Source organism: Medicago truncatula, chromosome 8 (genome assembly GCF_003473485.1).
Source record: "Medicago truncatula cultivar Jemalong A17 chromosome 8, MtrunA17r5.0-ANR, whole genome shotgun sequence".
Taxonomy (NCBI): Eukaryota; Viridiplantae; Streptophyta; class Magnoliopsida; order Fabales; family Fabaceae; genus Medicago; species Medicago truncatula.
Window position 1 is genome coordinate 46,404,792 of NC_053049.1, and position 24,679 is coordinate 46,429,470.

Genomic DNA, 24,679 nt, shown 5'->3' on the forward strand with positions numbered 1-24,679 from the left:
TTAAAAAATTTCCACAGGATGTCTATTTGCATGTTCCAATGCAAAAGAGGAAGCAACCAAGTTAGGGACTGTTATTGGGATAGATCTTGGAACAACATATTCATGTGTTGGTGTTTACAAGAACGGTCATGTTGAAATCATAGCCAACGACCAAGGTAACCGTATCACACCATCATGGGTTTCTTTCACCGATGATGAGAGATTGATTGGGGAGGCCGCAAAGAATCTGGCAGCTGTCAATCCCGAAAGGACCATCTTTGATGTCAAGAGACTTATCGGAAGAAAGTAAGACCTTATTGATATTTTATTCATTTATGATATGATTAATTATTTTTTATAATTTGAATTAATGTGATCAATAGTGACTGAGTTGTTTCTGTTTTCAGATTTGAAGATAAGGAAGTTCAAAGAGACATGAAGCTTGTTCCTTACAAGATTGTCAACAGAGATGGAAAACCATACATTCAGGTTAGAGTAAAGGATGGTGAGACCAAGGTGTTCAGCCCTGAGGAAATCAGCGCCATGATTCTCGGTAAGATGAAGGAAACCGCCGAAGGATTCCTTGGCAAAACTATTCGTGATGCTGTGGTCACCGTCCCAGGTAAAGAAGCAAATTACAACCTTGTTCCTTCGGCATTCTCTATTGTTTTATTCTTCTCTTTGGTTCTGTATTTATTCTGACGTTTCTCATTTTGTTTTGAAATGTACAGCTTACTTTAATGATGCTCAGAGGCAGGCCACCAAGGATGCCGGTGTCATTGCTGGTTTGAATGTGGCTAGAATCATTAATGAACCCACCGCTGCTGCCATTGCTTATGGATTGGACAAGAAAGGTGGAGAGAAGAACATTCTCGTCTTTGATCTTGGAGGTGGAACTTTTGATGTCAGTATCTTGACAATTGATAACGGTGTTTTTGAGGTTCTTGCTACAAACGGAGATACTCATCTTGGAGGTGAGTACTTATAATAGAAAGAATATTATGAAATTATGAAATTTTATACTTTGCTTAAAACTTTCCTTCTAGTATTAATGCATGCTAATTCTCTACCATTCTTTGCCAGGTGAGGACTTTGATCAGAGAATAATGGAGTACTTCATTAAATTGATCAAGAAAAAGCATAGCAAGGATATTAGCAAGGACAACAGAGCACTTGGAAAGCTGAGGAGGGAGAGTGAGCGCGCCAAGAGAGCTCTTAGTAGCCAGCATCAAGTCCGTGTGGAAATTGAGTCACTTTTTGATGGCGTTGATTTCTCTGAGCCACTTACCCGAGCTCGATTTGAAGAGTTGAACAATGACTTGTTCCGGAAGACAATGGGACCTGTGAAGAAGGCAATGGACGATGCTGGATTACAGAAGAATCAAATTGATGAGATTGTTCTTGTTGGTGGAAGCACAAGGATTCCAAAGGTACAACAACTCTTGAAGGATTACTTTGATGGAAAGGAGCCAAACAAGGGCGTCAACCCTGATGAAGCAGTTGCCTTTGGTGCTGCAGTGCAAGGAAGCATTTTGAGTGGGGAGGGGGGAGCAGAAACTAAAGGTACCGTTATAATTTATACTCTAGCCTTTCAATTGCAGTAGTTGGCTATTATTTGTTATTGATGCAGCTTGATTTCCAAGCATTACACTTTCTCATTGTTGTGCTATTCTCCGTATCCAGATATCCTTCTCTTGGATGTCGCACCTCTTACCCTTGGAATTGAAACTGTTGGAGGAGTGATGACAAAGTTGATTCCTAGAAACACTGTTATCCCCACCAAAAAATCCCAGGTGTTTACCACCTACCAGGATCAGCAGACAACCGTCTCCATTCAGGTACTGTACCATTTTTCCACTGCATGTTTTCCATATAAATACAAGTTGCTTGACTGCATGAACTTGAACTCAACTGGGGTGCTGTTTGTTTTTAATATGTATAGGTGTTTGAAGGTGAGAGGAGTCTCACAAAGGATTGTCGCCTCCTTGGCAAATTTGATCTGTCTGGAATTCCACCAGCTCCAAGGTTTGTTTCCTACTTCCATTATGTCTTGAATTTTTCTCTATTGACGTTTTGTTTTGTAATTAATTGGTTTTTCTTGTGGCAATTGAACAGAGGCACCCCTCAAATTGAAGTCACCTTTGAAGTTGATGCAAATGGTATCTTAAATGTAAAGGCAGAAGACAAGGGCACCGGTAAATCAGAAAAGATCACCATTACAAATGAAAAGGGACGTCTAAGCCAGGAGGAAATCGAACGGATGGTTCGTGAAGCAGAGGAGTTTGCCGAGGAGGATAAAAAGGTCAAGGAAAGAATTGACGCTCGGAATGCTCTGGAAACCTATGTCTACAACATGAAAAACCAAGTCAGTGACAAAGACAAGCTGGCTGACAAGTTGGAGTCAGATGAAAAGGAGAAAATCGAGACCGCTGTTAAGGAAGCATTGGAATGGTTGGATGACAACCAGAGCGTAGAGAAAGAAGAATATGAAGAGAAGCTCAAAGAAGTGGAAGCTGTTTGTAATCCAATCATCACCGCAGTCTATCAGAGATCTGGTGGTGCCCCAGGTGGTGGTGCATCAGGGGAAGACGAGGAGGACGAGTCTCATGATGAACTCTAGACTAGATAATAATGAGAAGTAATAGGATAGGCAGAGTCTGTTAATTTTTCTGATAGGTGGGAATTAAAAATTTCCCCTGCGCTTACTTTTTTGTTGGCAAATATACCTGCAAAATTATTTGTACTTTACTTTTGCTAGATTTATGAGAGAACTTATTCTGCTATATCACCCTGAGTTTTTGTTTTTACTATTATTCTCTTTTTATCATGCTTGTGTTCATGCGTACTCCGTTCTTGTATGCGCTGTCTTTCCATCCTAGACTGGTTTGGACTTGCATATGTTGGTTATCCTTTTCGAAGTACCAGAGATCTCGGCGCTCTCCATTAGCAAATTTATAGAAATAGACCCTCTCCTTTTTCTATCCTCTTCCTCTATACCCTGAAAGATCTGACAACACAAATAACAAAGCCAAGTAGAGCCCCTTACATTGAATAAATGACACCATTATATGCTATTATCAAATAGGAGTATTACATTCTTATCCATTTGTTTAGTTTTTTCTCGGAAATTTTCTTTTATAATTCTTTATGTCTTCTGCTAGTGATTTACTTTCCTCAGATTCATCAAGTCCAAGTTTAGTTTCAATTGGAGCTTCAGCCAGCCAAAGCTCATTGAATTATCCATTATTTAGCTGAATACACTCTTCATAATCCAAATTGCATATTGATTGAAGAGACTTCATAGGGGGTGTATTGGATTGAGATTTCAAAGGATTTTAAAAGATTTTTTTGTTTTATAAAAGTCTTGTGGTATTCAATCAAGATTTTTAAGGAATGTAAAACATTCTTGTGGTATTCAATTAGGATTTTCAAGATTTTTTAATGAGTCAAATGAAATCCAGCGGTATTCAATTGAGATTTTGCATAACTTAAAAATTGTCTACTAGTATTCAAAACTCTACGGATTTTTATGGATTGTTGTGAGTAATGGATTTTGTGAGATTGTTTAGTGTAAAATGTACCTACTAACCAATCTCACACCTAGCCTTGAGACTTTTCTGTCTCCCACACATAACCTTGAGATTTTGTAATACTCTTCCAAATTTATTTTTTATTTTATTTTATGTTTCTTCCAAATTCTTTTATGTTCTACTGTAACAATGGTAGGTTATATATTATTGTCGAAATCATCATGCCTCTAACTTGCACTTTTCTTAACATAACTTTTACGTTATTAAAAAAAAAATAACGTACTGTATAATCTTGTGGTTAATTTACCATCTACCTATATATCAAATTATATAAAAATCACAACTTTACGTTCATTGATATTATAATAATTTTTCTACTTGCATTTTTCTACCTGTAACATGCATTTTTCAATCAAATTATTATAATCAATAAACTAACATAACTTATTTTTAGGTCTATTTATTTTGATATTATATGTCCAGAAATAGTAGTATATTATCTAATAGTTTTTTTTTGAAGAAATATTACACTCATTGATTCAATATTTTTTTTTCGGTTGATTTATAACTCTGTATTTTTGTTTTTGAGATTTTTTTGTCTGTACTGTATCTTTAAATTTATTGACCCTTTTAAAATCTTAAAAATCAATAAAATCCTTTAAAATCTATATCATGAATCCATTAAAATCTTGCAAAGAATCTTGATTGTAAAAAGTCTTTCAAAAAAAGTCTTTTAAAATTCCACAAAATCAATACAATCCAACAAAGTCTTTTAAAATCTTCAAGATTTTTTCTATCAAAACAGTCTTTTAAAATCTCAATCTAATAGTATTCATGTAGTCTTCATATTTGATTTTTTTTTTTGTTGTAACTTTCACATATTGAGCAATACCCTACCAAACTTTGGCAAAGTGGTTCCATTCCCATCTCTAAAGAAATAGCTAGATAATTTAATTTAGGGAGATGATAAGTCAATAAAAATGGACAGTAGTCTATCTGGTCCGAGGAATTGCAATTTTTTTTCCGAGTTTCTTAGGGAAATGTTTCTCCCTATAGCCGTTCCGAAATTGTGCTACTCGTAGCTGGAAGTTATATTATGGATTCTAACTTAGATGATTTGGCCTGCCTTAATCATTTACTTGATTCTTTACTAGCTTTCTAGTTCGGAAATTATAGTTGTCGAGAGGTAATGGAAGAGTTGTTATTTCTTCATGATAAGGTACTTGTGTGGGTTTCTTTTGCAGTGGGTTTTGATAGAAGTTTCATTGCCAATCTCAACTCATACAGATAAACCAAAGAGTATTACTTTTCTTACCCTATGACTTTCTCGCGCGTCCTATGCAAATTACCAACATGCCCTTCGAATTATATAATCCGGGACATCTATACGTATTTCGGAATATAGAATCCGGACAATTGCGAAGTATAAAAGGAACTTCACCCCCCATTTTTACAGTTTCACTTTCAACATTCTCTCTCTCTCTCTCTCTCTCTCTCTCTCTACATTATCCCAAGTTACGAACACCACAAATCTTGTCCAAATTTGGAGTTTTGCTGATCAAAGCACTGCATTTCAACCCATTTCAAACATCATGGAAGATAAGTTCGATTTCTGTACATATGCATGGTTAATTTCGTCGATTTTTTTTTGGATTTCTGGTCGGATGTAATCCGGATTTTGTTTTCCGGACTCGATCGTTGTTGTCCGGAAGTTGAAATCCGAAAAAACCCAGAATGTTTTTTTGCTTCTGTTTTGTGCTGTTTGATTGTGATGTTTGATTACCCTAATTTGAATGTTGCAGAAGGTTCAACATCTAATACTCGGCGCATAAGGGAGGCAGGGCATGCTTCCCATAGGAGAGAGCGTCTCCGACGGCTGCAGGAGGAAGGTGGTGTTCCTCCGAGGTGTCGGGGTGGTAGAGAACGTTGTGCTGATGTCGAGCATCAGCCAGAGCAGCAAGAGAATATGGACATGGAGCAGGAGCAGCCTGATGTGGAATTGCAGCATATGGAGGAGCAGGAGCTTGAGGAGGAGCTGCAGGGTATGGACGAGGAAATGGAAGTTGCCGAGCCACGGCGAAGGCGAAAGAAGAAGGTGGTGGACCCTGAGCCATTAGATGACTACCCCGGTGGCCCACACGAGACTGACCTGCTGTGGAGGTACCATGTGCACGTGGCCAGGAAGGCGGCTGATGGCGTGATATTTATTAATGTTAAATTCACTTTATATCTGAAACTGCTTGTTTTGTACTGTTAAATCTGCCTGTTTATTTATTGTTAAATATGTTTGTGAAGTCATGAGTTTAAACTCACTTTATTAATTTTAATTATTTGCAGTGGCGTGGAAAATTAAAATGCATCAACAACGGAAAGAAAATAGAAGCGATGCATGATGAAGAAAACAAATTTATCATGGCTGGACGGTGGTGGGAGAACAAATTGCATGACACCGGCCTTGGTTGGCTCCAGGATACCAACTACAGCATGATTGACCATGGTCTAATTTGTGCCTTCGTTGAGAGGTGGCACGAGGAGACTTCCAACTTCCACCTTCCGTTTGGGGAGATGACAGTCACACTTGATGATGTGACCTCTTTGATGCATATCCGCATTGATGGCATGCTCCTGTCCCACGGGTCCATATCACGGGACGAGGCGGTGGAATGGATGGAGGAGTACTTGGGGTCTAGTACGAGTGATATTCTTAAAGAGGTCGACAAGACCAAAGGTGCACATTGCAGATTTACCTACTTGGAGAGGATATTCAAGGAGTGTTTGAAGGAGCGGAGGGATTTGGCGGCCGAGTATGGTGTGACTGAGGAGGTACAGAGGTTGCGGGACCAGATTGTCCGCATATATTTGCTATACTTGGTGGGGATCACGATCTTCGGTGACAAAAGCTAGTGGGCTGTGGATGTTGTCTACCTGAAGTACTTCAGAGACCTTGATCTTGTTGCTGATTATTCATGGGGAGCTGTGGCACTAGCTCACTTGTATAAGGAGCTCAACAATGCTGCACGTTGGAACACCAGTCAGGTGGCAGGATACCTGAGTTTGTTGCAAGTATAAATTAAAAACTATGTTTTATTTTTTAAAATGTAAGTGTATATGGTTTGTATATTTATATGTGGTTGTCTTTGGTGCAGGCTTGAGTGTTTCATCACTTCCCAGGTATGGGAAGCAAAGATGCCTGAGAAGGATATGTAGAGAATCAGTATCCACGCGCGATGCTTTTTTTACCACTGTCTGATTTAGGCACAGTGGACAACTACAAAAACTATCTAGATGCGCTGGATTTGACGAGGGTTGTCATGACCCCATATGAAGGGTACCGTCAGGCACGTCAGTTTGAGCGGGTCAACCTTTACACTGGATGGCTGAGATGCGGAGAGCACATGGTGAGATATCTGCCGGAGAGGGTGCTTCGTCAGTTTGGGTGGGTTCAGACCATACCGAGACATCCTGTTCAGAGCGCACCTGTTGATGTTAACTTGGCGGCGATCAAAACCGCTTTCAACGTGCACTTGATTATACGCTGACACCTCAGGAGTTGGGAGAGATTGCAGTTCATGGTGTGGAGGCAGCAGAAGGATACATCGAGTGGTTTTACCAGGCGTCTCATCCACGCATGATTCTTCCAGACATGCCGGTACCGTTGCCGAGGCCACCAGAGCGTGAGGTCCTTGATGCGCGAGCTGCTCAAGATGATGGAGACCTTGCGTACTTACAGCTTAATGGAAGGATGACCCGCATCAGAGACCACATATATGCTGTGATAAGAAGTGGTCTGGTGGCGAAAGGGACTGAGGAATGGCAACATTTGGAGGATGCGTTGAGAGAGGTGCATGATGGGAAAGTTTACCGTCGTCGGGGAGCTACTGAGGGTGGCAGGGGTGCCAGAGGTGGCAGAGGTGGTGGCAGAGGTGGCGGTGGTACAAGTGTAATTATTAGGGGCTGATAGTATTGTATTTTATGTTTATGTTTGAACATTTTGAATGCTTTTGAATTATGTAACACTTGGATAATTTTTAATGTTATGTAATCTTGAATAATTTTTAATTATATTTGATTAATGCTTTGTTCGAAAATTATGTTGTGTTGATGATTTTAATGTTTATAAGTTCGATTTACTGTTAGAACATGTCACCGACATTATATGTCTGTTTGGAAGCAAGCAAAATGCGCCAAAACAGAGGCTCAGCCAAAACATATGGCTTCTGCCTCTGCACTGATGCAGTCCGGATTATATAATCCGGATAAGTTTAGCACATTCCGGATTATATAATCCGGAATCATCGTTCACCCCCCCTGTTGACTTTCAACGGGGTGATTTACACGTTTCAGATTATATAATCCGGAAGCTACCTAACTGTTTCAGATTATATAATCCGGAACAATATATTCATAACTGGCATCATCATCCATCAGGGTGGATGATGTGCCAAAATACACTAATAAATCCGAAAATTAATATTCCAGAATGGGTTCAGATTATATAATAAGGACTAGGGGTATTATGGGAAAAAAATAAGGTGCACGGGGAAAGGCATAGGGTGGGTAAAGTAATACTCTAAACCAAATCACCTCCTCAATATACTTAATCGGATGCTTGGCGGTTAGGGCTGGGAATGAGTCGGGCCAGCTGGGCTTTGCTTAAATAGGCCGAGCCTAGTTGAAAAAACTAAAACTTAAGCCTGGCCTATTAGCTTGTCAAAGGCTTTTTTTAAAGCCTGACCTGACCTTTTTAAAAACCCGGCTTGACTTATTAGCCTATCTAAAAGCCTAATTTGTACTAAAAAATTTAAAAAGGCTAATAAACATATATATTTTTTAAAAGGCTAATATGTCAATAAAATTTTGTAAAGTATGTACATCTATTTCCCCCCGCTTTATTAGCGCATATATATATATATATATATATATATATATATATATATATATATATATATATATATATATATATATATATATATATATATATTGCACGTATATCCAATAAAATTTTGTAGAGCTAACACATCCATTTTGTAGAGGTTAATACGCATGTATTATAAAATGTATTTTATAGAGATTAATACGCGTGTATTATATAATGTAGTATATATAATTACATATATGGGCCGACCTGATAGACTTAGTAGGCTATTCTATAAGTCTTAGCCTAGCCTATTTAAATTAAGACTATTACTTTTCCCATCCTATGGCCTTCTCCCGCGCCCTGTAAAATTTCCAAAAATGCCCTTGTGTATTCCGGATTTTAAAATCCGGATTCTTGTTTACTATTTTGGATTTTATAATCCGGACAATTCTTATGTATAATCAGCCATCAGACTCTCTCACATTTCAGCAGTTTTGAGTTTTGCTTTTAAAAACAACAAAAAAACTAAGTAAAAAATGCTAAAAACCTGTCAAATAAAATCATAAAAATAGCACAAAAAAATTCTAAAAATCAAATAAAACTAATGCAATTTTTTTCGGATTTTTCTGAGAATATGAAATTTTTTAAAAAATGGGTCTAAACGATGGAATTTTGGATTTTGAGGGGCGGAGTCCTGTAAGAAGTCCCTTCTAGGGGAGTTATGGTCCTTGAACTTTTTTTGATTTTCTGGGGAAGTTTCGAAGTAATCCGATCAAGTAGTCCAAAAATCCGATTTTTGACTAAGAACAGGTAACAATGACCCAAAACAGAAGGATGAGAGTTAGGAAGATTAATATTGTCCCTAAAATGACTATGCATGTTACAAACATGTTTAAAATTTGTGCTGATACAGTTCAGATTATATAATCCGAACTGTTTTACCTTGAAAAAGGGTGTTTAGGGGGTTTCCGGATTATGTAATCTGGAAACATCATGATGTAACGCGCTCTATTTTTTGAAGTTTTCGGATTACGAAATCCGGAAAAATCCGTTACTCATTTTTTCACCCTTTAACAAAAAAAAACATCATTCCGGATTATATAATTCGGAATGTTCCAAGGGTAATTTTGGAAAAAAATAGGGCGCGCGAGGAAAGACATATGGTGGAAAAAGTAATGCTCTTAAATTAATGAACTTTTTAAAAAGCTTGAGTCTTACCTATTTAACAAATGAGTTAAGCCGAGCCGGACTTTAAGTAGGTCAGGTCATAGGCCCCTGACGAGCGGCCTGGTCTATTCTCACCCCTATTGGCGGTTTTCATGGCTTATCAGACTGTACACAAATCTTTGCTAATTTTAAACATCTTGCTATACTTTTGAGTAATTTCATAACATAACATGTTTGTTTTTGGGTCAAGTAGCCTAATTGCTAAAAATTCACCCCTTAAGGTGAATAAGTGAAAACATCCCTATCAACTGAGTTATATTATTAATGTTTTTTTTTTTTTATTCAGTTTATAATTATGTTATTATGTTGAAATCACTAAATCGTTTAGAAGTCATAAGTTGGAGGCTCATCATCAATATCATAAAGACGGACTCTTATATAACAAACTCTCAACAGCGGTTATATGCGCGGTGTGAATTTTATTTTAAGCAAATCCTGGCAGGTGGTGTTGGAGTCTTAAGAAAAGGAAGCCAAGGCACACTATACGCCGGAAAAGTGAAGGCATTTGGTGTTCCCCGTTTGCTAGCTATTTCCAGTGCAGTTTGCATTTACTAAATTTAGTGATTACAAAATTGGATCCCTCGGTCTACACTGCTCAATTATGCAGTGCAAGTTTGTGGAACATTTTTCCAGCTTTTGCAACAAAATAACGGCATTGTTCATTTTTTTTTTACAGACATTGCACTTAGGCTGGAGTGGAGTTCTTTTATATTGTTTTTCAAAAGCTATGTTCACAAAACTGAACGGAACGATATAGATGAATCGTATGAGTCAAGTCATTGGCAATTAACACCACTTCTTTTTCAAAATAAATTAAACAGATGCTTTTGATCATATAACACAAGTCTCAAATTCATATACAGCTAAAAACTTCACACGGTTTTTTCAATTTTGCACCATATCTCAGATTCATAGCACAATCTAATACTCCCTCTCCTCTGACTCTTTCAGTTTCACATCTGATTTTTATTTTCTCCTCAGATAATCAACATTTAAATTATCTTTTTAGACTATTAATGCTTTAGAAATAATGATAAATAAATATCACCTGCAAGACTTTGATGAATATGAGATGTTAAAACTGAGGACACAATTTGGAGCATTAAAAACTATACCTGATTTGTGTTATTCTTTGCTGAAATCTAGAAAAGCACATGGCACATGGCTATCCTCTTGTGTATCGTGTGGTCACTCTTATTCTCACACTTCGTGTTTCTACAGCTACTACAAAGTGTTCTTTTTCAGCTATAAATATGCTTTGCGACAAGATGGAAGTCAACTTCATATATCAAAATGATGCCATAATATCTCATCATAATTAATGTTTAATGACAGATCAACTCAATCTAAATCATCCTTACACAATAAGGCTAGGAGCTAAACATACAAGCAGATCAGAATCATTCTTCTACAAAGCATCACGAGCAGCTATTCGGCAAGTTATTGCATCTTCAAGTGATGATATTCCAAGTTCCAAGGCAGATATCTTGTAATGCTGAAACATAACAAATTACTGAATATGCTAGTTGGCACAAAAAGGTGCAAAGTAATATGAAAGCCCTGACAAACCTTTTGTATCTGGGGCAGGTTTGCTCTCCCTTTCAGCTCCTCCAGGTCAATCTCTTTTCCAATGACGAGTTTCTCTATGGCTTTTATCTAGTAAAGAGAGACATATATCATTTTAGTTATGTAAGTGGCAAAAAATAGGTGCCATATTTAATTGTAGAATCTTCTCACCTCATCAGGAGTAGCATCAAATCGAGCAGCAAGGATATAGGTTGTGCTTTCAGAGATGCCACATCTTTTTAAAGATTCAGTAATCTAGTTGCAAGACATGCTGAAATTAGCAACTCTAATTGGAAATGTGAACCATAACAGGTTAAATAGAAATACATAATTACATGTTTGGACCCTGAGTAGTTGTAAACGAGCTCGGAATGAAGAGTGCGTGTGGTCAAAGAGTCCCGTGACTTGGTTACAAGTGTCTTGTGAGCAGCTGCTAGAACAGGGAAAATATCTGGAATCTGGTGCAGTTGAGAACAGTGGTAACATCAGAAAGAAGCAAAAGTGTTTTGTTAAAAATACAAGCACCAACATCATTGGGATTCTTTCATTACCAACATAAGAGGATCATGTTATGAGAGAGAAAGAAACAAAGTTAAATTAATAGATCCTCTATAAATGAATGTGGGTCACAATGTCCTACTAATTACTTCTGTATATATTCTCTCACAACACGACTTTCTCTTGTGAGGAAGTAAGTGAATTCAGATGAGCTGGTAAATAGCGATGGACATGACATAAAGCACAAACATAAGAAATTATACAAGTGAAGCATTGAGGAATGCAACTTCTGGCTCCAATGTCCCAGCTTGCATACTTTCCAATAGTTCCCTGCAAGAAACATAGTTACATAATATACTTCCGCTAAGAGCTGGTTCCTAATATCATGGATCAATAACAGTATTTTCATAATGTATTATGTATATCTACTTTTACAGATTGTTTTATGTGATGATAAATAGAATTTTATTTGCAATCGCCTACTTGATTAGGAGGAATCGACATACGAAATGCAATTGATTGCAAATGAATTGTTGTAAAAGGACAACCAGGACCAAATATTGTGAATAGTTATGACGACACTGGTAAAAAGAAACAAATTAAACTCTAATTACGGTTAAACTGAATTTTGAGATTAAGCGATCCCTTGTAATACTGAATAGCAATATTTGATGGCCACTAAAAAACAAGCATGCACCCTGATAACCACTTACCATAGTGCCATAACAAAGAAGTGAAAAAGTGTTGTAACTTTGATCCAAACATAACTACGTACAGAACATGACCTCGTTGATAGTTATCCTATGTTGCATAGTTACATATACGAGAATACGACAATTTTAAAAATATTAAGGTACGGGGTACATCCATAAAAAACACGAGATTTGTTATATAAAATAAAATAAAAGAGCTAAATTCTTCAATTCACAGCAAAAACAACACAATAAAAGTTTAAAAATTCAAAAATTGTGTTTGAGTGAATGTAAGGAACTATTACTGCGTTCTCAATATCTCAAGTTCTTGGAGAACTAGTTCAGGTGGCTTATTGCCATCAAATATGCTCTTATTGCCCTTCGTTGCTTGGTAAAAAATTGTGGCTTTGACAAAATATCCGATTCATTACGATACAACAATGGAAGCATTGAAAGCTATTTTGTCCAATAAGTATAGTTTACCCAAATTGTTGATCTGTGCCAAATGTCAAGAATGCATGGTTTATCTTGTTAGGAAAGTTGGGCCAGATGATTTCAAAGAGCGGGAAGCTGTTCAGGTGGTGGAATCTCTAATATCACTTGATGGAAAATTGAGCAATACAGAATACTTAACAAAATGTATCATTTTAAAGGCTTTGGATCAAATCTGTCAATGCCCAAAAGTGAGTGTTGACAAATTTATAGATAAAATTATGCCAATGTTGATTGCATGTGCTCAGCCCCTTCTTAACTTAACGGGCGAGGAGTCCAAGGATGATAGCCTAAGCAACGAGGACAAGCGTTTGGTTGAAACTATGAGAGCCCAGGCTTGTAATACAATGTTTATACGTTTTCCCCCACATTGCCAAGGTCACTCCAATGTTTATATGTTTGCTTGGTTGTTCTAGTTCTGAAATTCGCAAGGCTTCTATTTTAGTTATAGCAAGTGACAAAAGTAATGACACTAAAAGAGATACAACTTTCATCATTGTGCAAGCTCTGACTCAAGTGCTGAAGACGGAAATTGATAGGGATTTGTCTACATTAGTATTGAGGTTACTTGGCAGATGCATTCAGACCTCTAGTTCATTTTTCACTGATCAATTGATCAAGATTGTTAATGACGAGATAAACGATACAATAAGAAGGATTATTAAATTTGAAATAGAGAAAGCACAAGAGGCGGGGACCTCGGAGGATGTATTTAGATCTTTGTCAGTGTAAGAAACAATTGAGGAAGTAGTCAACTTAACAGCAACAGCGATTCAAAAATTTGAAGACCAACTCATGCTACCTGTTAATGACCTCATGTCAAATGTTGCCATGTTTTTGGTATCATAACAGATATATTTTTATCTCCTGTCTTGTTTTAGAGAAAAATTATCCTTGTGCCCAGCTGCATGCTACATGGGCGATTGGTATCTGTGCTATGTTTGGAGGAGATCAATTTAAAGCTTCTGTTAGTGCGGGTATCTTACATCTAGTAAGGTCATCAGTAAAAGACTTTCAACTAGTGAACTATATGTAGATGGAAATGTAAAAACATTATGTGATACCGCAGTTGCAGCTCTTGGAAGAATCTGTGAATTTCACCGTGACAGTACCGGCCCTACGGGGGTTAAAAGATGGTTATACTTCTTGCCACTGAAGCATGATTTCAAGGAAGCTAGATATGCACATGGGCTGTTTTCTAAATTGGTACAAAGGTCAGATGAACACCTATTTGGAAGTTATCATGAGAATCTTCCCAAGATTATTTTGGTCGTAAAAGAAATTTTATCCGGACATAACCGCCTGGGGACTGAGGAAGCTACTAATCAGATGATTGACTTCATAGATCAACATGATGGAATGGAAATTGGAACTGAGGAAGCATCAAGCACTATACGTTCCTCTAGTTATTAGGCTTCAATTGGAACTGAAGGAGGTGTATGATTTTTTGGTTTCAAATTGAATTGTACAATAGAAGAAAAAGAAAGGAAGATTTCAATTCCAATGTGTAAAGGTACAGAAAGATTTGTACATACAATTACGAATAATATAACCACATTTGCACATGCAAATAATACTAATGGGCAAAAAAAGAAAAAAGAATGAAGTTAATGTTCAGAGTAGTTAGTTATAGTTTTTATTCTCTTAGTCCATTTATGAACAACTCAAAAGCTGTTCATAACAAATACACATGCTTAAGAGCTTCAAGCAATCAATATGATCCATCCCAAAGAGTGGCTAGCAGTTTCATGAAAACTCGATTCAGATATGAAGTAATTCTAACAAGTTGGTAAAAATTCCTTTACTTTAATATTAATTTAAAGGTGACATTACTGTAGAATTTACAGCATATTCATTAAACTGCTAATTGCACCAGAAGTGCAAAAAAGCTTCAAAACATCAAGAAGATACAAGTCGTTAAAACGGCGCCCACAATTGGTAAAAAGAGAGATGAAGAGAAAGACTAACTTTGAATTGGTGACATCAGTGTAGAGTGAAAGAGAAATAGTGGTTCCATTGATGTCGATGAGCTTCATAGCTTTTGTTTTGGGTGCTGCTGAATGAATGAATGAAGACAAGACCTAATAGGGTTTTCCTAATTATTTTTAGGGGTATTATGGTAATGTACAAATGGGTAAATTTGGTAATTAATAATAATAATAATAATAATTGGTCACAGAGAGAGAGAGAGAGATGTTGATACAGTTAAAACTAAGAGAGATTTGTTTCCTGGGAATCTTTTCGGTTCAAGATGTTAAAGAGATTCAGTTCATTATTGATTCTGGGTTTCATAACCTTCTCTATATCATCACTCATATTCATTCTCATTCACCAAAACAACTCAATCTTCAATTTTGTTGATGGATTTTCCAACATCAATGCTACTACTGTTACTGTTACTGTCTTCAAACAAACACCTCAAAATGTTGTTACTAACTCATCGGTAGGTAAGACCATTGTTACTTTTGAATCACCTATTCTTCTTCTTCTTCTTCTTCTTCTTGTCAATCTCTCAAGCATCTACATAACACATGTTATTTATTACATTCTATTATTATTGGTGTCAGTGTCTCTGTGTCCGTATCAGTGTCTTTACCTCAATGCTATTTATGTTTCTAACATTTTTATGTGTCTAATTTGTGTTGTTAGATAAGGTGTTGGGAGACAAATATCAAAATCTTATGCCTGCTCGGATCTTTCAATCTCAACAACCTCCTCAGACACATAAAATCTCAGATATTGGTAATAAAGGTTAGACAAAATTACTCCACATTTATAGAATTATTCTTTGTTCTTTCTGTTAATTTCAAAATTATTTTACATTTATCATACTTAGCAACCTTCTATTGCTTATGTTGGTAAAATGAACACTAAGATGGTTTCATTCACTTTCGTGTAGAATTGTGGACTTCAATTTCATATAGAATTGTGTATGATGCATATTTTATTTCCACACTACAGGTCCAAAATATGATTCACTTGAACACCAAAAGAAGCATCATTCTCTAGCTTCTGCTAATGACCGATTTCTTGATGGACTACTAGTTTCCACATTTGATGAAGCATCATGCTTAAGTAGATTTAAATCTCACTTATACCGCAAAGCTTCCCCTTATAAACCTTCTGCATATCTGTTATCCAAGCTACGAAACTATGAACATCTTCATAGAAGTTGTGGACCAAATACCAAACCATACAGCAAAATCATGACAAAGGGTCCAAAATTTAGCAAAGGTGATGCCGATACAAAGTGCAAATACCTTGTATGGACAGCTTCCAATGGATTGGGGAACAGGATGATAACCTTGGCGGCAGCGTTTCTTTATGCTATTCTTACGGACCGGGTTCTACTTGTCAAATTTGGCGCTGACATGTTTGGTCTCTTTTGTGAGCCTTTTCCTGATTCCTCGTGGTTATTGCCCAGGAACTTTCCTTATTGGAAAGATCAGAAACATATTGAAACCTATGAAAGCATGCTAATGAATAGCAAGAAAAACAGATCAAAGGAGCTTTTGCCACAATTTCTCATTCTTAATTTACAGCACACCCATGACGGTCATAACAACTATTTTCACTGTGATCAGAGTCAAGCTCTTCTCCAGAAAGTTCCTGTTCTAATTTTGCGGTCGGATCAATATTTTGTCCCTTCTCTTTTTATAATTCCTTCATTTAGCCAAGAACTAAGCAAATTGTTTCCCGAGAAAGACACTGTTTTTCACCATTTGGGACGTTACCTTTTTCACCCTTCCAATGAGGCATGGGAACTAATTAGCAGGTTCTATGAGACACACTTAGCCAAGGCAAATGAGAAAATTGGATTGCAGATTAGAGTGTATAACCCTCACCAAGTACCACATCGCACCATCGTCAATGAAATTATAGCTTGCAGTCTTCAGCATAAGTTGTTGCCCGAATTGAACGTGCAGAAGACAGCAAAATCTTTTTTGAAGAAGCAGACACCAAAAGCTGTTCTAGTGGCTTCTCTATATTCCGAATATGGTGAGCAGCTGAAGACTATATATAAGGCAAATACAACTGTAACCGGGGAGGTAATAAAAGTTTATCAGCCAAGTCACGAAGGGCGTCAAAAATCAAATAATGACACACACAATATTAAAGCATGGACTGAAATATATCTACTGAGTTTATGTGATGCATTGATTACAAGCCCCAAGTCTACTTTTGGGTATGTTGCTCATAGTCTTGGAGGTTTGAAGCCATGGATTCTGCACAGGGCATATGGGGAAACCATCCCAAATCCACCTTGTCAACGAGCCAAGTCCATGGAGCCTTGTTTCCATTACCCTCCCAAGTATGATTGCAGGGCCAACCTAACAACTGATTTTACTTCCCTTTTTCATCACATGAAGCATTGTGAAGATAAAAATGGTGGGTTGAGGTTGGTTAATGCTAATCGCTAGGTAATAAACTAACTATTACAACCAGCTCGGAGTTATCTACTTGATGTGCTAACTAATATCAGTACTTAACTTCATACTTCTATGTTCAACCATATTTGAGGTCCTCAAGTACAGTGAAGAAGAGTGTTATTGTCCCCTATTTTCAGTCAAGTACATTGATGGAAACCTCACATGACTGAAGTCCTCTGCTTGTGCTAGTGCTAATCTATTGGCAATGAGATGATAAACAAATGAACGTCGCACGACTGAAGTCCTCTGGTGCTTATCTGAGGCTTGAGGCTTGCATGGTTATGCTTAGCTGTTATTTGTTGGACACCCCTTGATGTGATTGGAATATGATTTTCTAATAAGCATTATTTTGAGTCAACCAATTTGTGTAAAATCAGTTCTTATCAGAGTTTCTTCATGTTGTGCTACTGGTATTAGGTACTAACCTTGTAATTATTTCTGTGTGCTTTTAATAAGATATAAATTGGGATATAGATTGTAGTTAGTTCTGGTTTCAAATTGGGATATAAATTTTATATTCTAGACTTGTTTGTTTGCTTTAGTATCTGTTTGTTTTCATGTTAGGGAGAGTGAAAGGTGATTCTAATCATATATAATTGGTTTTGACATGATTGAGTGACATTGATTTGAATTGATTTTAACTTAAAGTCAGGATTTGTGATCTTTATTTTAAAATAAGGTATGGAGCCTCAATTATAATGCATTAATTCCTCAAATTAAATTATGAATGCTATCATGAACCATTGTGTTGGGTATTTTTATGTTCAACATACGATACCTGTCAATCTGTCATATTCTTTATAAAATTTAATAGTAGCAACACGTGTCCTTAATGAGCTTTGAGTTCAGCAGTTTTTCTTAATTTTGCTAAGGTTCACTTGCATAGTGACCACTTTGAAGCAACTATTACCTCATGATGTTTCTATTTTCCCCCCTATGAATCATTTCCTTTTTTTAGGGATTTCTTGATTTACGACTGATGCCTTGGATTCGGAATATGTTAACTCCTTGCTTAGCGATAGTTCCTAGTTTGATTGTTGCGGTCATTGGTGGCTCTACTGGGGTTGGAAGCTGGTAATAATTGCATCTGTAAAATATCCTTGCCATCAATTTTAATCGAGTTGTTTTAGTCCTAAAATATCTTCTAATGCTTTTCACTTGAGAATATGTACATGTTATAAACAATACATTGTTTAAATTTTCATGTTATGATATCATGGAAGTTTCTCGTATATTTGCAACTCAACTGCCCTGTGGCCGCCACTGTTCATAACTGCACTGTTTAGCTTCGTATGAAGATATGCTGTTTTATGGGCTGAGAACCAAAATGAAGTTACATAAGCATAGATTTATTCTCTAACAAAAATATCTGTCAATGCAACATCATTTTTGTTGCTCCTGTTTTGGTGTATGCATTCATTTTTGTTTAGAACAGAACTGATTTATGCTAAAGCCCTTCTTTGTTTGCTGATAAGATGATCCTATCATTTGAGCTTCCCTTTGCTTTGGTTCCACTCCTCAAGTTCACCAGTAGCAAAACCAAGATGGGAGCACATGTTAACTCTACCATGGTATAGTTTCTTTGTTAACACAAATCTGTACTTCTACCTTGCAAGCATATATGGTAAATTAACACATACCTGACAAAGTTGTTCAACAAGTTCTGAATCATTGCGCAGATATGCTGTTTCAAAACTGTAATTATAATAGATGCATACATGTTTTATTTACTGTAAATATAACGGATCAATAACGGATCAAAATTTTGACCGAGACGCAATTTTTCATTTTGTTTTTCCTGCACTTGGAGAACTTGCTAGAAAAAGTTTTTTGTTTTGTATGTTGTCTTACGTAGTATTTACTTTTACTTCTTAATCACAGATATCCGCTGTTACTAATCGGTTCCCTTATTATGGTTATTAATATATATACTACTTAATGAATGGTTTCATTAAGCTGCTTCTTCATAGTGACATAGAAATTGTGGCCAAGGTGCTTTTTGGGATATTAGGATTTTCAGGCAAGGCAGCATATTTGGTTGGTATAGCTTATCTTGTACTTCACAAAAATAAAGAGGGTGCACACCTTTTGGCTGTAACAAACAGCACCCGAAAGTTGGTAAATGGCAAATGAACGAGTAAACGGATCAATTTATTGTCATCCAAGAGAAGACAAAGTAAACATGCAATTACCTCAGCGAAGTAGTCCTGCAGATCTTGACTGACAAAATTATATGTCAATAAGATGGGGGCGGTGTTCATTCACTTTCTTCCCCGACAGTTTGCTTAATTAATTAATGTATAATATTCTGACCCTACATCACTCTTTGATACACAATCTTTCTTTTCATTTCAATGTTTTCATCATTCTCTTTTCGATGTGAAGGGTAATGTTTCAGCTCAGATTAGATGTGTTCCTCAGGATGTTAAAAAAAAAGAAGGCGTGTTCCTCGATTCTCAACTTACCAATTTTCTTCTCATTACTAATGCAGCTACTGAGATACTTTTTTTGTTGTTGTAATTAACTGTTGTGGCTTTCATTCTTGCATTTTTCAGAGGATCATGAAACTGTTTCCTTGGCTTTGAAAGTTCGTTAGATTGGAACCCAGCTTTATGATTGTGCTTCACTGAATGATTTGCTGCAGAAAGGGGAAAAACACGCGAATATGGTTGTCCCATGTTCTGATTTTTATTTTTTTTAAACTATGCTACACATGTCTTTAAGTTAAAGATTTAGTATGAACTGTTCTTTGTAATGCTGTTACTCATGGATAAGTGAGTTTGGAAAATTACTTCCTCATATCTTGTAGTATAAGAGATTTGAAATAAAATTTCCTCTAACAATATTTCTAGATATTCTTAATTTCCATGGAGCAGAACACATTCCAAATTTTGTACATAGCTTCTATTTCTATATGAACATTTTTTTTTTCCCATGACTAACAGTGGAAACTTGCATTCTCACCTCTTCCTCCCACCATTATAATTTTAAAACACACTCACAAAAGTATTCAACCATGCATGTTTTCCAATTTACATGGTAACTTCTCCTTTTCCTACACAGGGATTAGATTAGTTCACTTTTCCTGCACATAAGGTTCACTATGTGTATGGTTCTGTTCAGTACTGATACCCAAACAGTGGAGACATGTAAGTCTACTTTGATAATTTGAAAAATAAACAATATCCACATAACTAGTGGTAGTAAATAAATACAAACTTGCTTATTAGAATCAGCTTATCAACTCCAAACAGATTGTAGAGGTATTAGACTCAAGTTATAGAGTCAGAACTCAGATATTTTATGCAGTTAAAAGCGATACGCATTAGTTTAGAGAAATAAAACAGTGAATTAGCAGGAATCAGCATAGTTCAACTTCTGAAATCTGAACAAAAATGAAAGCAACACTTTCCGCAACTAAAGGAATCGGTAGTTTTCCTCGATTACTTCACAAAAGTATAAGATATTTGGTTAAAATCTTGTAGTAATCATATACCTACTCACTACTAGAATGCAAATATAAGATCCTTTCACGAGAAACCTTCCCATATATTATTAAAGAAAATGCTATTTCGGAGCCTTGAAACAAACAAGCCGGATCCTCATCAACTAAAAAGGTCCCAACAGTTTTAAGTTATGAGAAGACACTGTTTCTCTTTCATCAAATATTCATTAACAGAGCATCCATCGCTCCAAATTCTATCTTCACTTCATCTCTCTCACCGTCTCCTTTATGCCACCCATCTATACTCTTCCCACACACGCTAACACCCTTGTTTCTCTCCTTTCTCTCCCTCTCCATGATCGTACTTCCCTTCCCATGGCAAACCCAATTGGTTTCTGATTTCCCTCATTCTTTCTGCTTTAATCATTTAGTCGTATTTCTCTTTCTTCAATTTCATTGTTTCATTTGATAGTTGACTGGATTTCTTGAACGGCAAATCTGATGAATCAAAGACGGCGGCAGAACGGTGATTGTTCAATGTAGAAGACCTATCATGTAAGTGAGTTGCGAATGTTTAATTTTAATCCGTTTTTAAGAACTTTGTTTGAATTTGATTATGATATCCCTCATTAGGTTGAAGATGCTACTACAAAAAGCTTGAGTGTTATGATATCTTAGTTGCTAAATGTAATCCTACTCATAGGTTGTGTGCTAAATTTAGGATACTTATACTTAGTTGCTATACTCATTACATTCAACAATGAACAATAGGCTGCTCATATGTCGTGTGCTCAAGGTCAGTCCTACCTCAATTGATTTCATTACTTGAAAATAACAGATGATCAAAGGACTAATAGCAGATTTGTGATTGGTTAATGACGGTTTCTTCATTGGATCAAATTTTTAAAAAAGAGGCAAAAGTCTATCTTTGGTTTAAGCTTATGCATTACAGAGACTTGAAGATTAAATAATCTTTATAGCTGGTTTATAATATTGTAATGATATGTTATTATAGTGTGCACATGAGATCATAATCTAAAAACTCCTAATATGCACATAATTTTCCACTGATAGTGTCCTTTTATTGTGTTTCGGTATTCTTTTCATATTGAGATTAGCAACTATATTTCGGCTCATAAGACCCGTGCGGCGCACGGGTCACCAATCTAGTATATATATATAGAGGACATATCAGGTGAGATGACTATTTAATATGAGAGGGTGAGAGGGTTAATTATTAACCATTAGATTGAGATAAATGGTTGAGATTATATTGGTCACTAAAACAACACATGTATCTCATAGATGTTTGTTTCGAGGTTTTTTCAAGTTGTTTCAGGTCCAGCGCTTCTTCTTCCAGCAAAACCCAACATTGGTGATGAAGAGGAAAAACACAGTCAGATTTTTTTATTTATTTCATGAATGCAATTTTTCTTGTTACTATTAAATTTGTTGAAGATAAGTCTTTGCAAAAGCAATCAAATCCACTTCTCTTTTTATTTTTTCTTTACTCTACGAACCATAATTGTTGGTTAACTACCTATAAAAATTAAGCTAGAAAATCTATCCTACAAAATTCAAGGTCGAAGAAAGACGGGATTGTAAATGGGTTTCAACTTGATTGAAAAATTCATGGTTGCCGAATCTGGAATGGAAGAAGATAAGAATGGGTCTTTAGTTGAGAAAACCAAACTATGAATGGGCTTCGAATTGTGGTGTAGATTTTATTAAAATTCCATTGCTGTTATTATGAAGTTGAAGAAACAACGGATATGAAGTCCATTGTTGTTGTGATGGAGCAAGAGAGAGAAGAAAGGTGAAAACCGAGAAGGAGGAAGGAGAAGGAAAAATAATCATGTGCAATCAATTTTATATAAAGCTTTTAATCTGATTCGCTCAATTTGATCTAATGGCTATTAATGAATCCTCTCATCCTCTCCTTTAAAAAATCTTCTCAGACTAAAAATCTAACTCCTGTATAAAGATTTTAAAGAATAACTTTAAAAGTAAGAAAAATTCAACAAAAGATAATAGGAAAGAAAGATGTACAATGAACACGTGAAAGGAAAAAAAAAAAAAAATGTAAAGCTAAAAAAAAAAGTGCAATCCAGATGTATGGAGCAAAACAAAGGTAGGCAAGTCACTGAGTCCGTATCTCTTTCCTCTTTTCCATCTCTTTACTCTTCATCCTTCACTTAAATAACTTCCCTTTATTTTTATTTATTTTTTAGTCACACCAAACCTAAAAATTTAAACATACATGTATGTAAAATAAAAAAGAGAGCAAGAGGTATAAGTAATATCATCTAATGGGGATCCTTTAAAAAGTGAGAATCAAGACAATTAAATAATTAGATTAGCAGTTAGTTTGGCAAAATCATCCAATTTGGGAATTCAACCAAACCCCGTGACAACGTAATTTCGTCAAAGTCACAATCATTCCAAACATGCACGAAGTGTGCGCTAAACACCGCAATCACGCAGAAAATTACAGAGAACCAAAAACTACACTTAGAGCTTCTAAAAATAACAGTGAATGAGCTATAAACTCAATGGGGCAATTATCTATCGCTAACCAAACACGTTTTGATACAAAAAATAACAGTGAAGGAGCTATAAACTCAATGTGGCAATTGTCAATCGCTAACCAAATACGTTTTGATACAAAAATTAGGGTTTGACTTTACCCTTGAAATGACCATAGTGTTGATCAAGTGTATACATATCTCCAATGCTAAAAGCAACAGACAGACATAGCAACACAAAGTGTGTGTACAAAAGATTTGAAAGAGTTTAGCTTTAACTGCTATTATAATAATAAAAGAAAAATGTTACATGAACACCCTTTATTCCTACACCTCATTGTACACTCCATGTATTAGGGATATTTTGGTAAGTTCATCTCACAACCACACTTTATCTTCTATTTATGTGGGTCCAAGTTGCCACATGTCAGAATTTTGTGTGGATGTAAAGGGTATATTGCCACATAGGATGGTACATTTATCATCACTCATAATAAAAACATCCATGACAATGTTGAACAACAAAGGCAAAATGAATCACAAAAAACTTCCAAAACATAGTTAATATGAAATAAAGAGAAACATAACAAAACATAGTAAATATGAAATAAAGAGAAACATAAATCGAATAACAAAAGAAGGGAAATTAATATAACAAAGGTCAAATCTCTAACAACAACATTTAAAACATGAGGTGTAAAAACCGTTGGATAAGAAATTTTAAGAAATATGCAAAATTTAAAAATAGAAAACATATTTCTTAGGTGTGAGCAACAGAGGGAAAATGTCTAACAACAAGATTCAAATCATAAAGTGTAAAAACAAAGGCAAGATAATTTTAACAAACATGCAAACTTAAAAGTATAAAAACATGATTCTTCTGAAATAGTCGACCACCTTGCCTTGTCATCATAAGTTTCATTTTTAATTTGATTAAATTTCTTGTGTAGAGCATGATGGCTTACAAAGGATTAGACATGAAGTAGCACCAAGATAAAAATAATCTGAATCAAGTTTTGAAGGAAGGAGCTGAAACAATGTTCAAGCAGATTGCATGGGCTTACGATGCTCTTAGTGATCCAAGGAAATGTAAGATAATATGGTTATAACCACATCAAGGACATAAGTGATGTAGATAAGTTAGGGATTTATGAAGAGGAGACTACAAAGATGGTTGAGACTACGAGAACAAAATTAATGAGTATCCTAGAAGAACTATATGAAGATTGAATGTGTTGATCAAAATATTATTGCAAATCGATTTAGGGTTATCATTAATGTTAAAATTAAGATAGCGATAAGTGATAATCCAAATTGATTAGCAATAGGTCTTTTGATCAATATCTATTTTTATGCAACCTTTCTAAAAAAAAGAGCAATGAAAAAACATGCAAAAGACATGCTTACTGCGCGCGACGGAGAGAACTTGATTGCACG

At 36.0% G+C, this 24,679-nt stretch overlaps 3 protein-coding genes across 12 annotated transcripts in view; 2 read left to right on the top strand and 1 right to left on the bottom strand.

Moving 5' to 3' along the window:
- LOC25502230 (luminal-binding protein) overlaps positions 1 to 2,762 on the top strand; it is a 3,449-nt gene extending 687 nt beyond the window's left edge. The window contains exons 2-8 of the mRNA XM_013591793.3: positions 18 to 285; positions 387 to 601; positions 711 to 953; positions 1,063 to 1,542; positions 1,663 to 1,817; positions 1,922 to 2,004; positions 2,095 to 2,762. Of these exons, the coding sequence (XP_013447247.2) occupies positions 18 to 285; positions 387 to 601; positions 711 to 953; positions 1,063 to 1,542; positions 1,663 to 1,817; positions 1,922 to 2,004; positions 2,095 to 2,599 (1,949 nt within the window). The 3' untranslated portion in view covers positions 2,600 to 2,762. The remainder of the gene's footprint in view (positions 1 to 17; positions 286 to 386; positions 602 to 710; positions 954 to 1,062; positions 1,543 to 1,662; positions 1,818 to 1,921; positions 2,005 to 2,094) is intronic.
- An 8,089-nt stretch (positions 2,763 to 10,851) lies between these two features.
- On the bottom strand, positions 10,852 to 14,959 carry LOC25502232 (EKC/KEOPS complex subunit Tprkb). Its single transcript, XM_024772602.2, has 6 exons — positions 14,811 to 14,959; positions 11,922 to 11,988; positions 11,496 to 11,618; positions 11,332 to 11,415; positions 11,164 to 11,250; positions 10,852 to 11,089 (listed from the first exon to the last, which is right to left on the bottom strand). Exons 1-6 carry the CDS (start codon positions 14,876 to 14,878, stop codon positions 11,003 to 11,005), a joined length of 516 nt encoding a protein of 171 aa, XP_024628370.1. The 5' UTR covers positions 14,879 to 14,959; the 3' UTR covers positions 10,852 to 11,002.
- A 77-nt stretch (positions 14,960 to 15,036) lies between these two features.
- Positions 15,037 to 20,168, top strand: LOC25502234 (galactoside 2-alpha-L-fucosyltransferase). Of its 10 annotated transcripts, none has more exons than XR_003007837.2 (5): positions 15,037 to 15,289; positions 15,492 to 15,593; positions 15,804 to 18,346; positions 18,748 to 18,843; positions 19,154 to 20,168. XR_003007837.2 is itself a non-coding variant. In XM_013591797.3 (3 exons), the coding sequence occupies exons 1-3, from the start codon at positions 15,094 to 15,096 to the stop codon at positions 17,261 to 17,263; spliced, it is 1,758 nt and encodes a 585-aa protein (XP_013447251.1). In that variant the 5' UTR covers positions 15,037 to 15,093; the 3' UTR covers positions 17,264 to 20,168. The 10 variants fall into 10 exon arrangements, 2 of the variants coding, with proteins under 2 accessions (XP_013447251.1, XP_024628369.1); XR_005643396.1 differs by having other exon boundaries at positions 15,804 to 17,689; positions 18,231 to 18,346; positions 18,748 to 20,168; XR_003007834.2 differs by having other exon boundaries at positions 15,804 to 19,570; positions 19,658 to 20,168.
- The last annotated feature ends 4,511 nt before the right edge of the window (positions 20,169 to 24,679 follow it).

Bases quoted from the DNA above. Each gene is read 5' to 3' on its own strand.
- LOC25502232 (XM_024772602.2), bottom strand. From the start codon at position 14,878: ATGAAGCTCATCGACATCAATGGAACCACTATTTCTCTTTCACTCTAC. The intron at 11,619-11,921 runs GTATAATTTCTT...CAACTGCACCAG, and splicing joins CATTCCTCAATGCTTCACTT to ATTCCAGATATTTTCCCTGT. The intron at 11,416-11,495 runs GTAATTATGTAT...TCTTGCAACTAG, and splicing joins ACTACTCAGGGTCCAAACAT to ATTACTGAATCTTTAAAAAG.
- LOC25502234 (XM_013591797.3), top strand. From the start codon at position 15,094: ATGTTAAAGAGATTCAGTTCATTATTGATTCTGGGTTTCATAACCTTC. The intron at 15,290-15,491 runs GTAAGACCATTG...TTGTGTTGTTAG, and splicing joins TGTTACTAACTCATCGGTAG to ATAAGGTGTTGGGAGACAAA. The intron at 15,594-15,803 runs GTTAGACAAAAT...TCCACACTACAG, and splicing joins CTCAGATATTGGTAATAAAG to GTCCAAAATATGATTCACTT.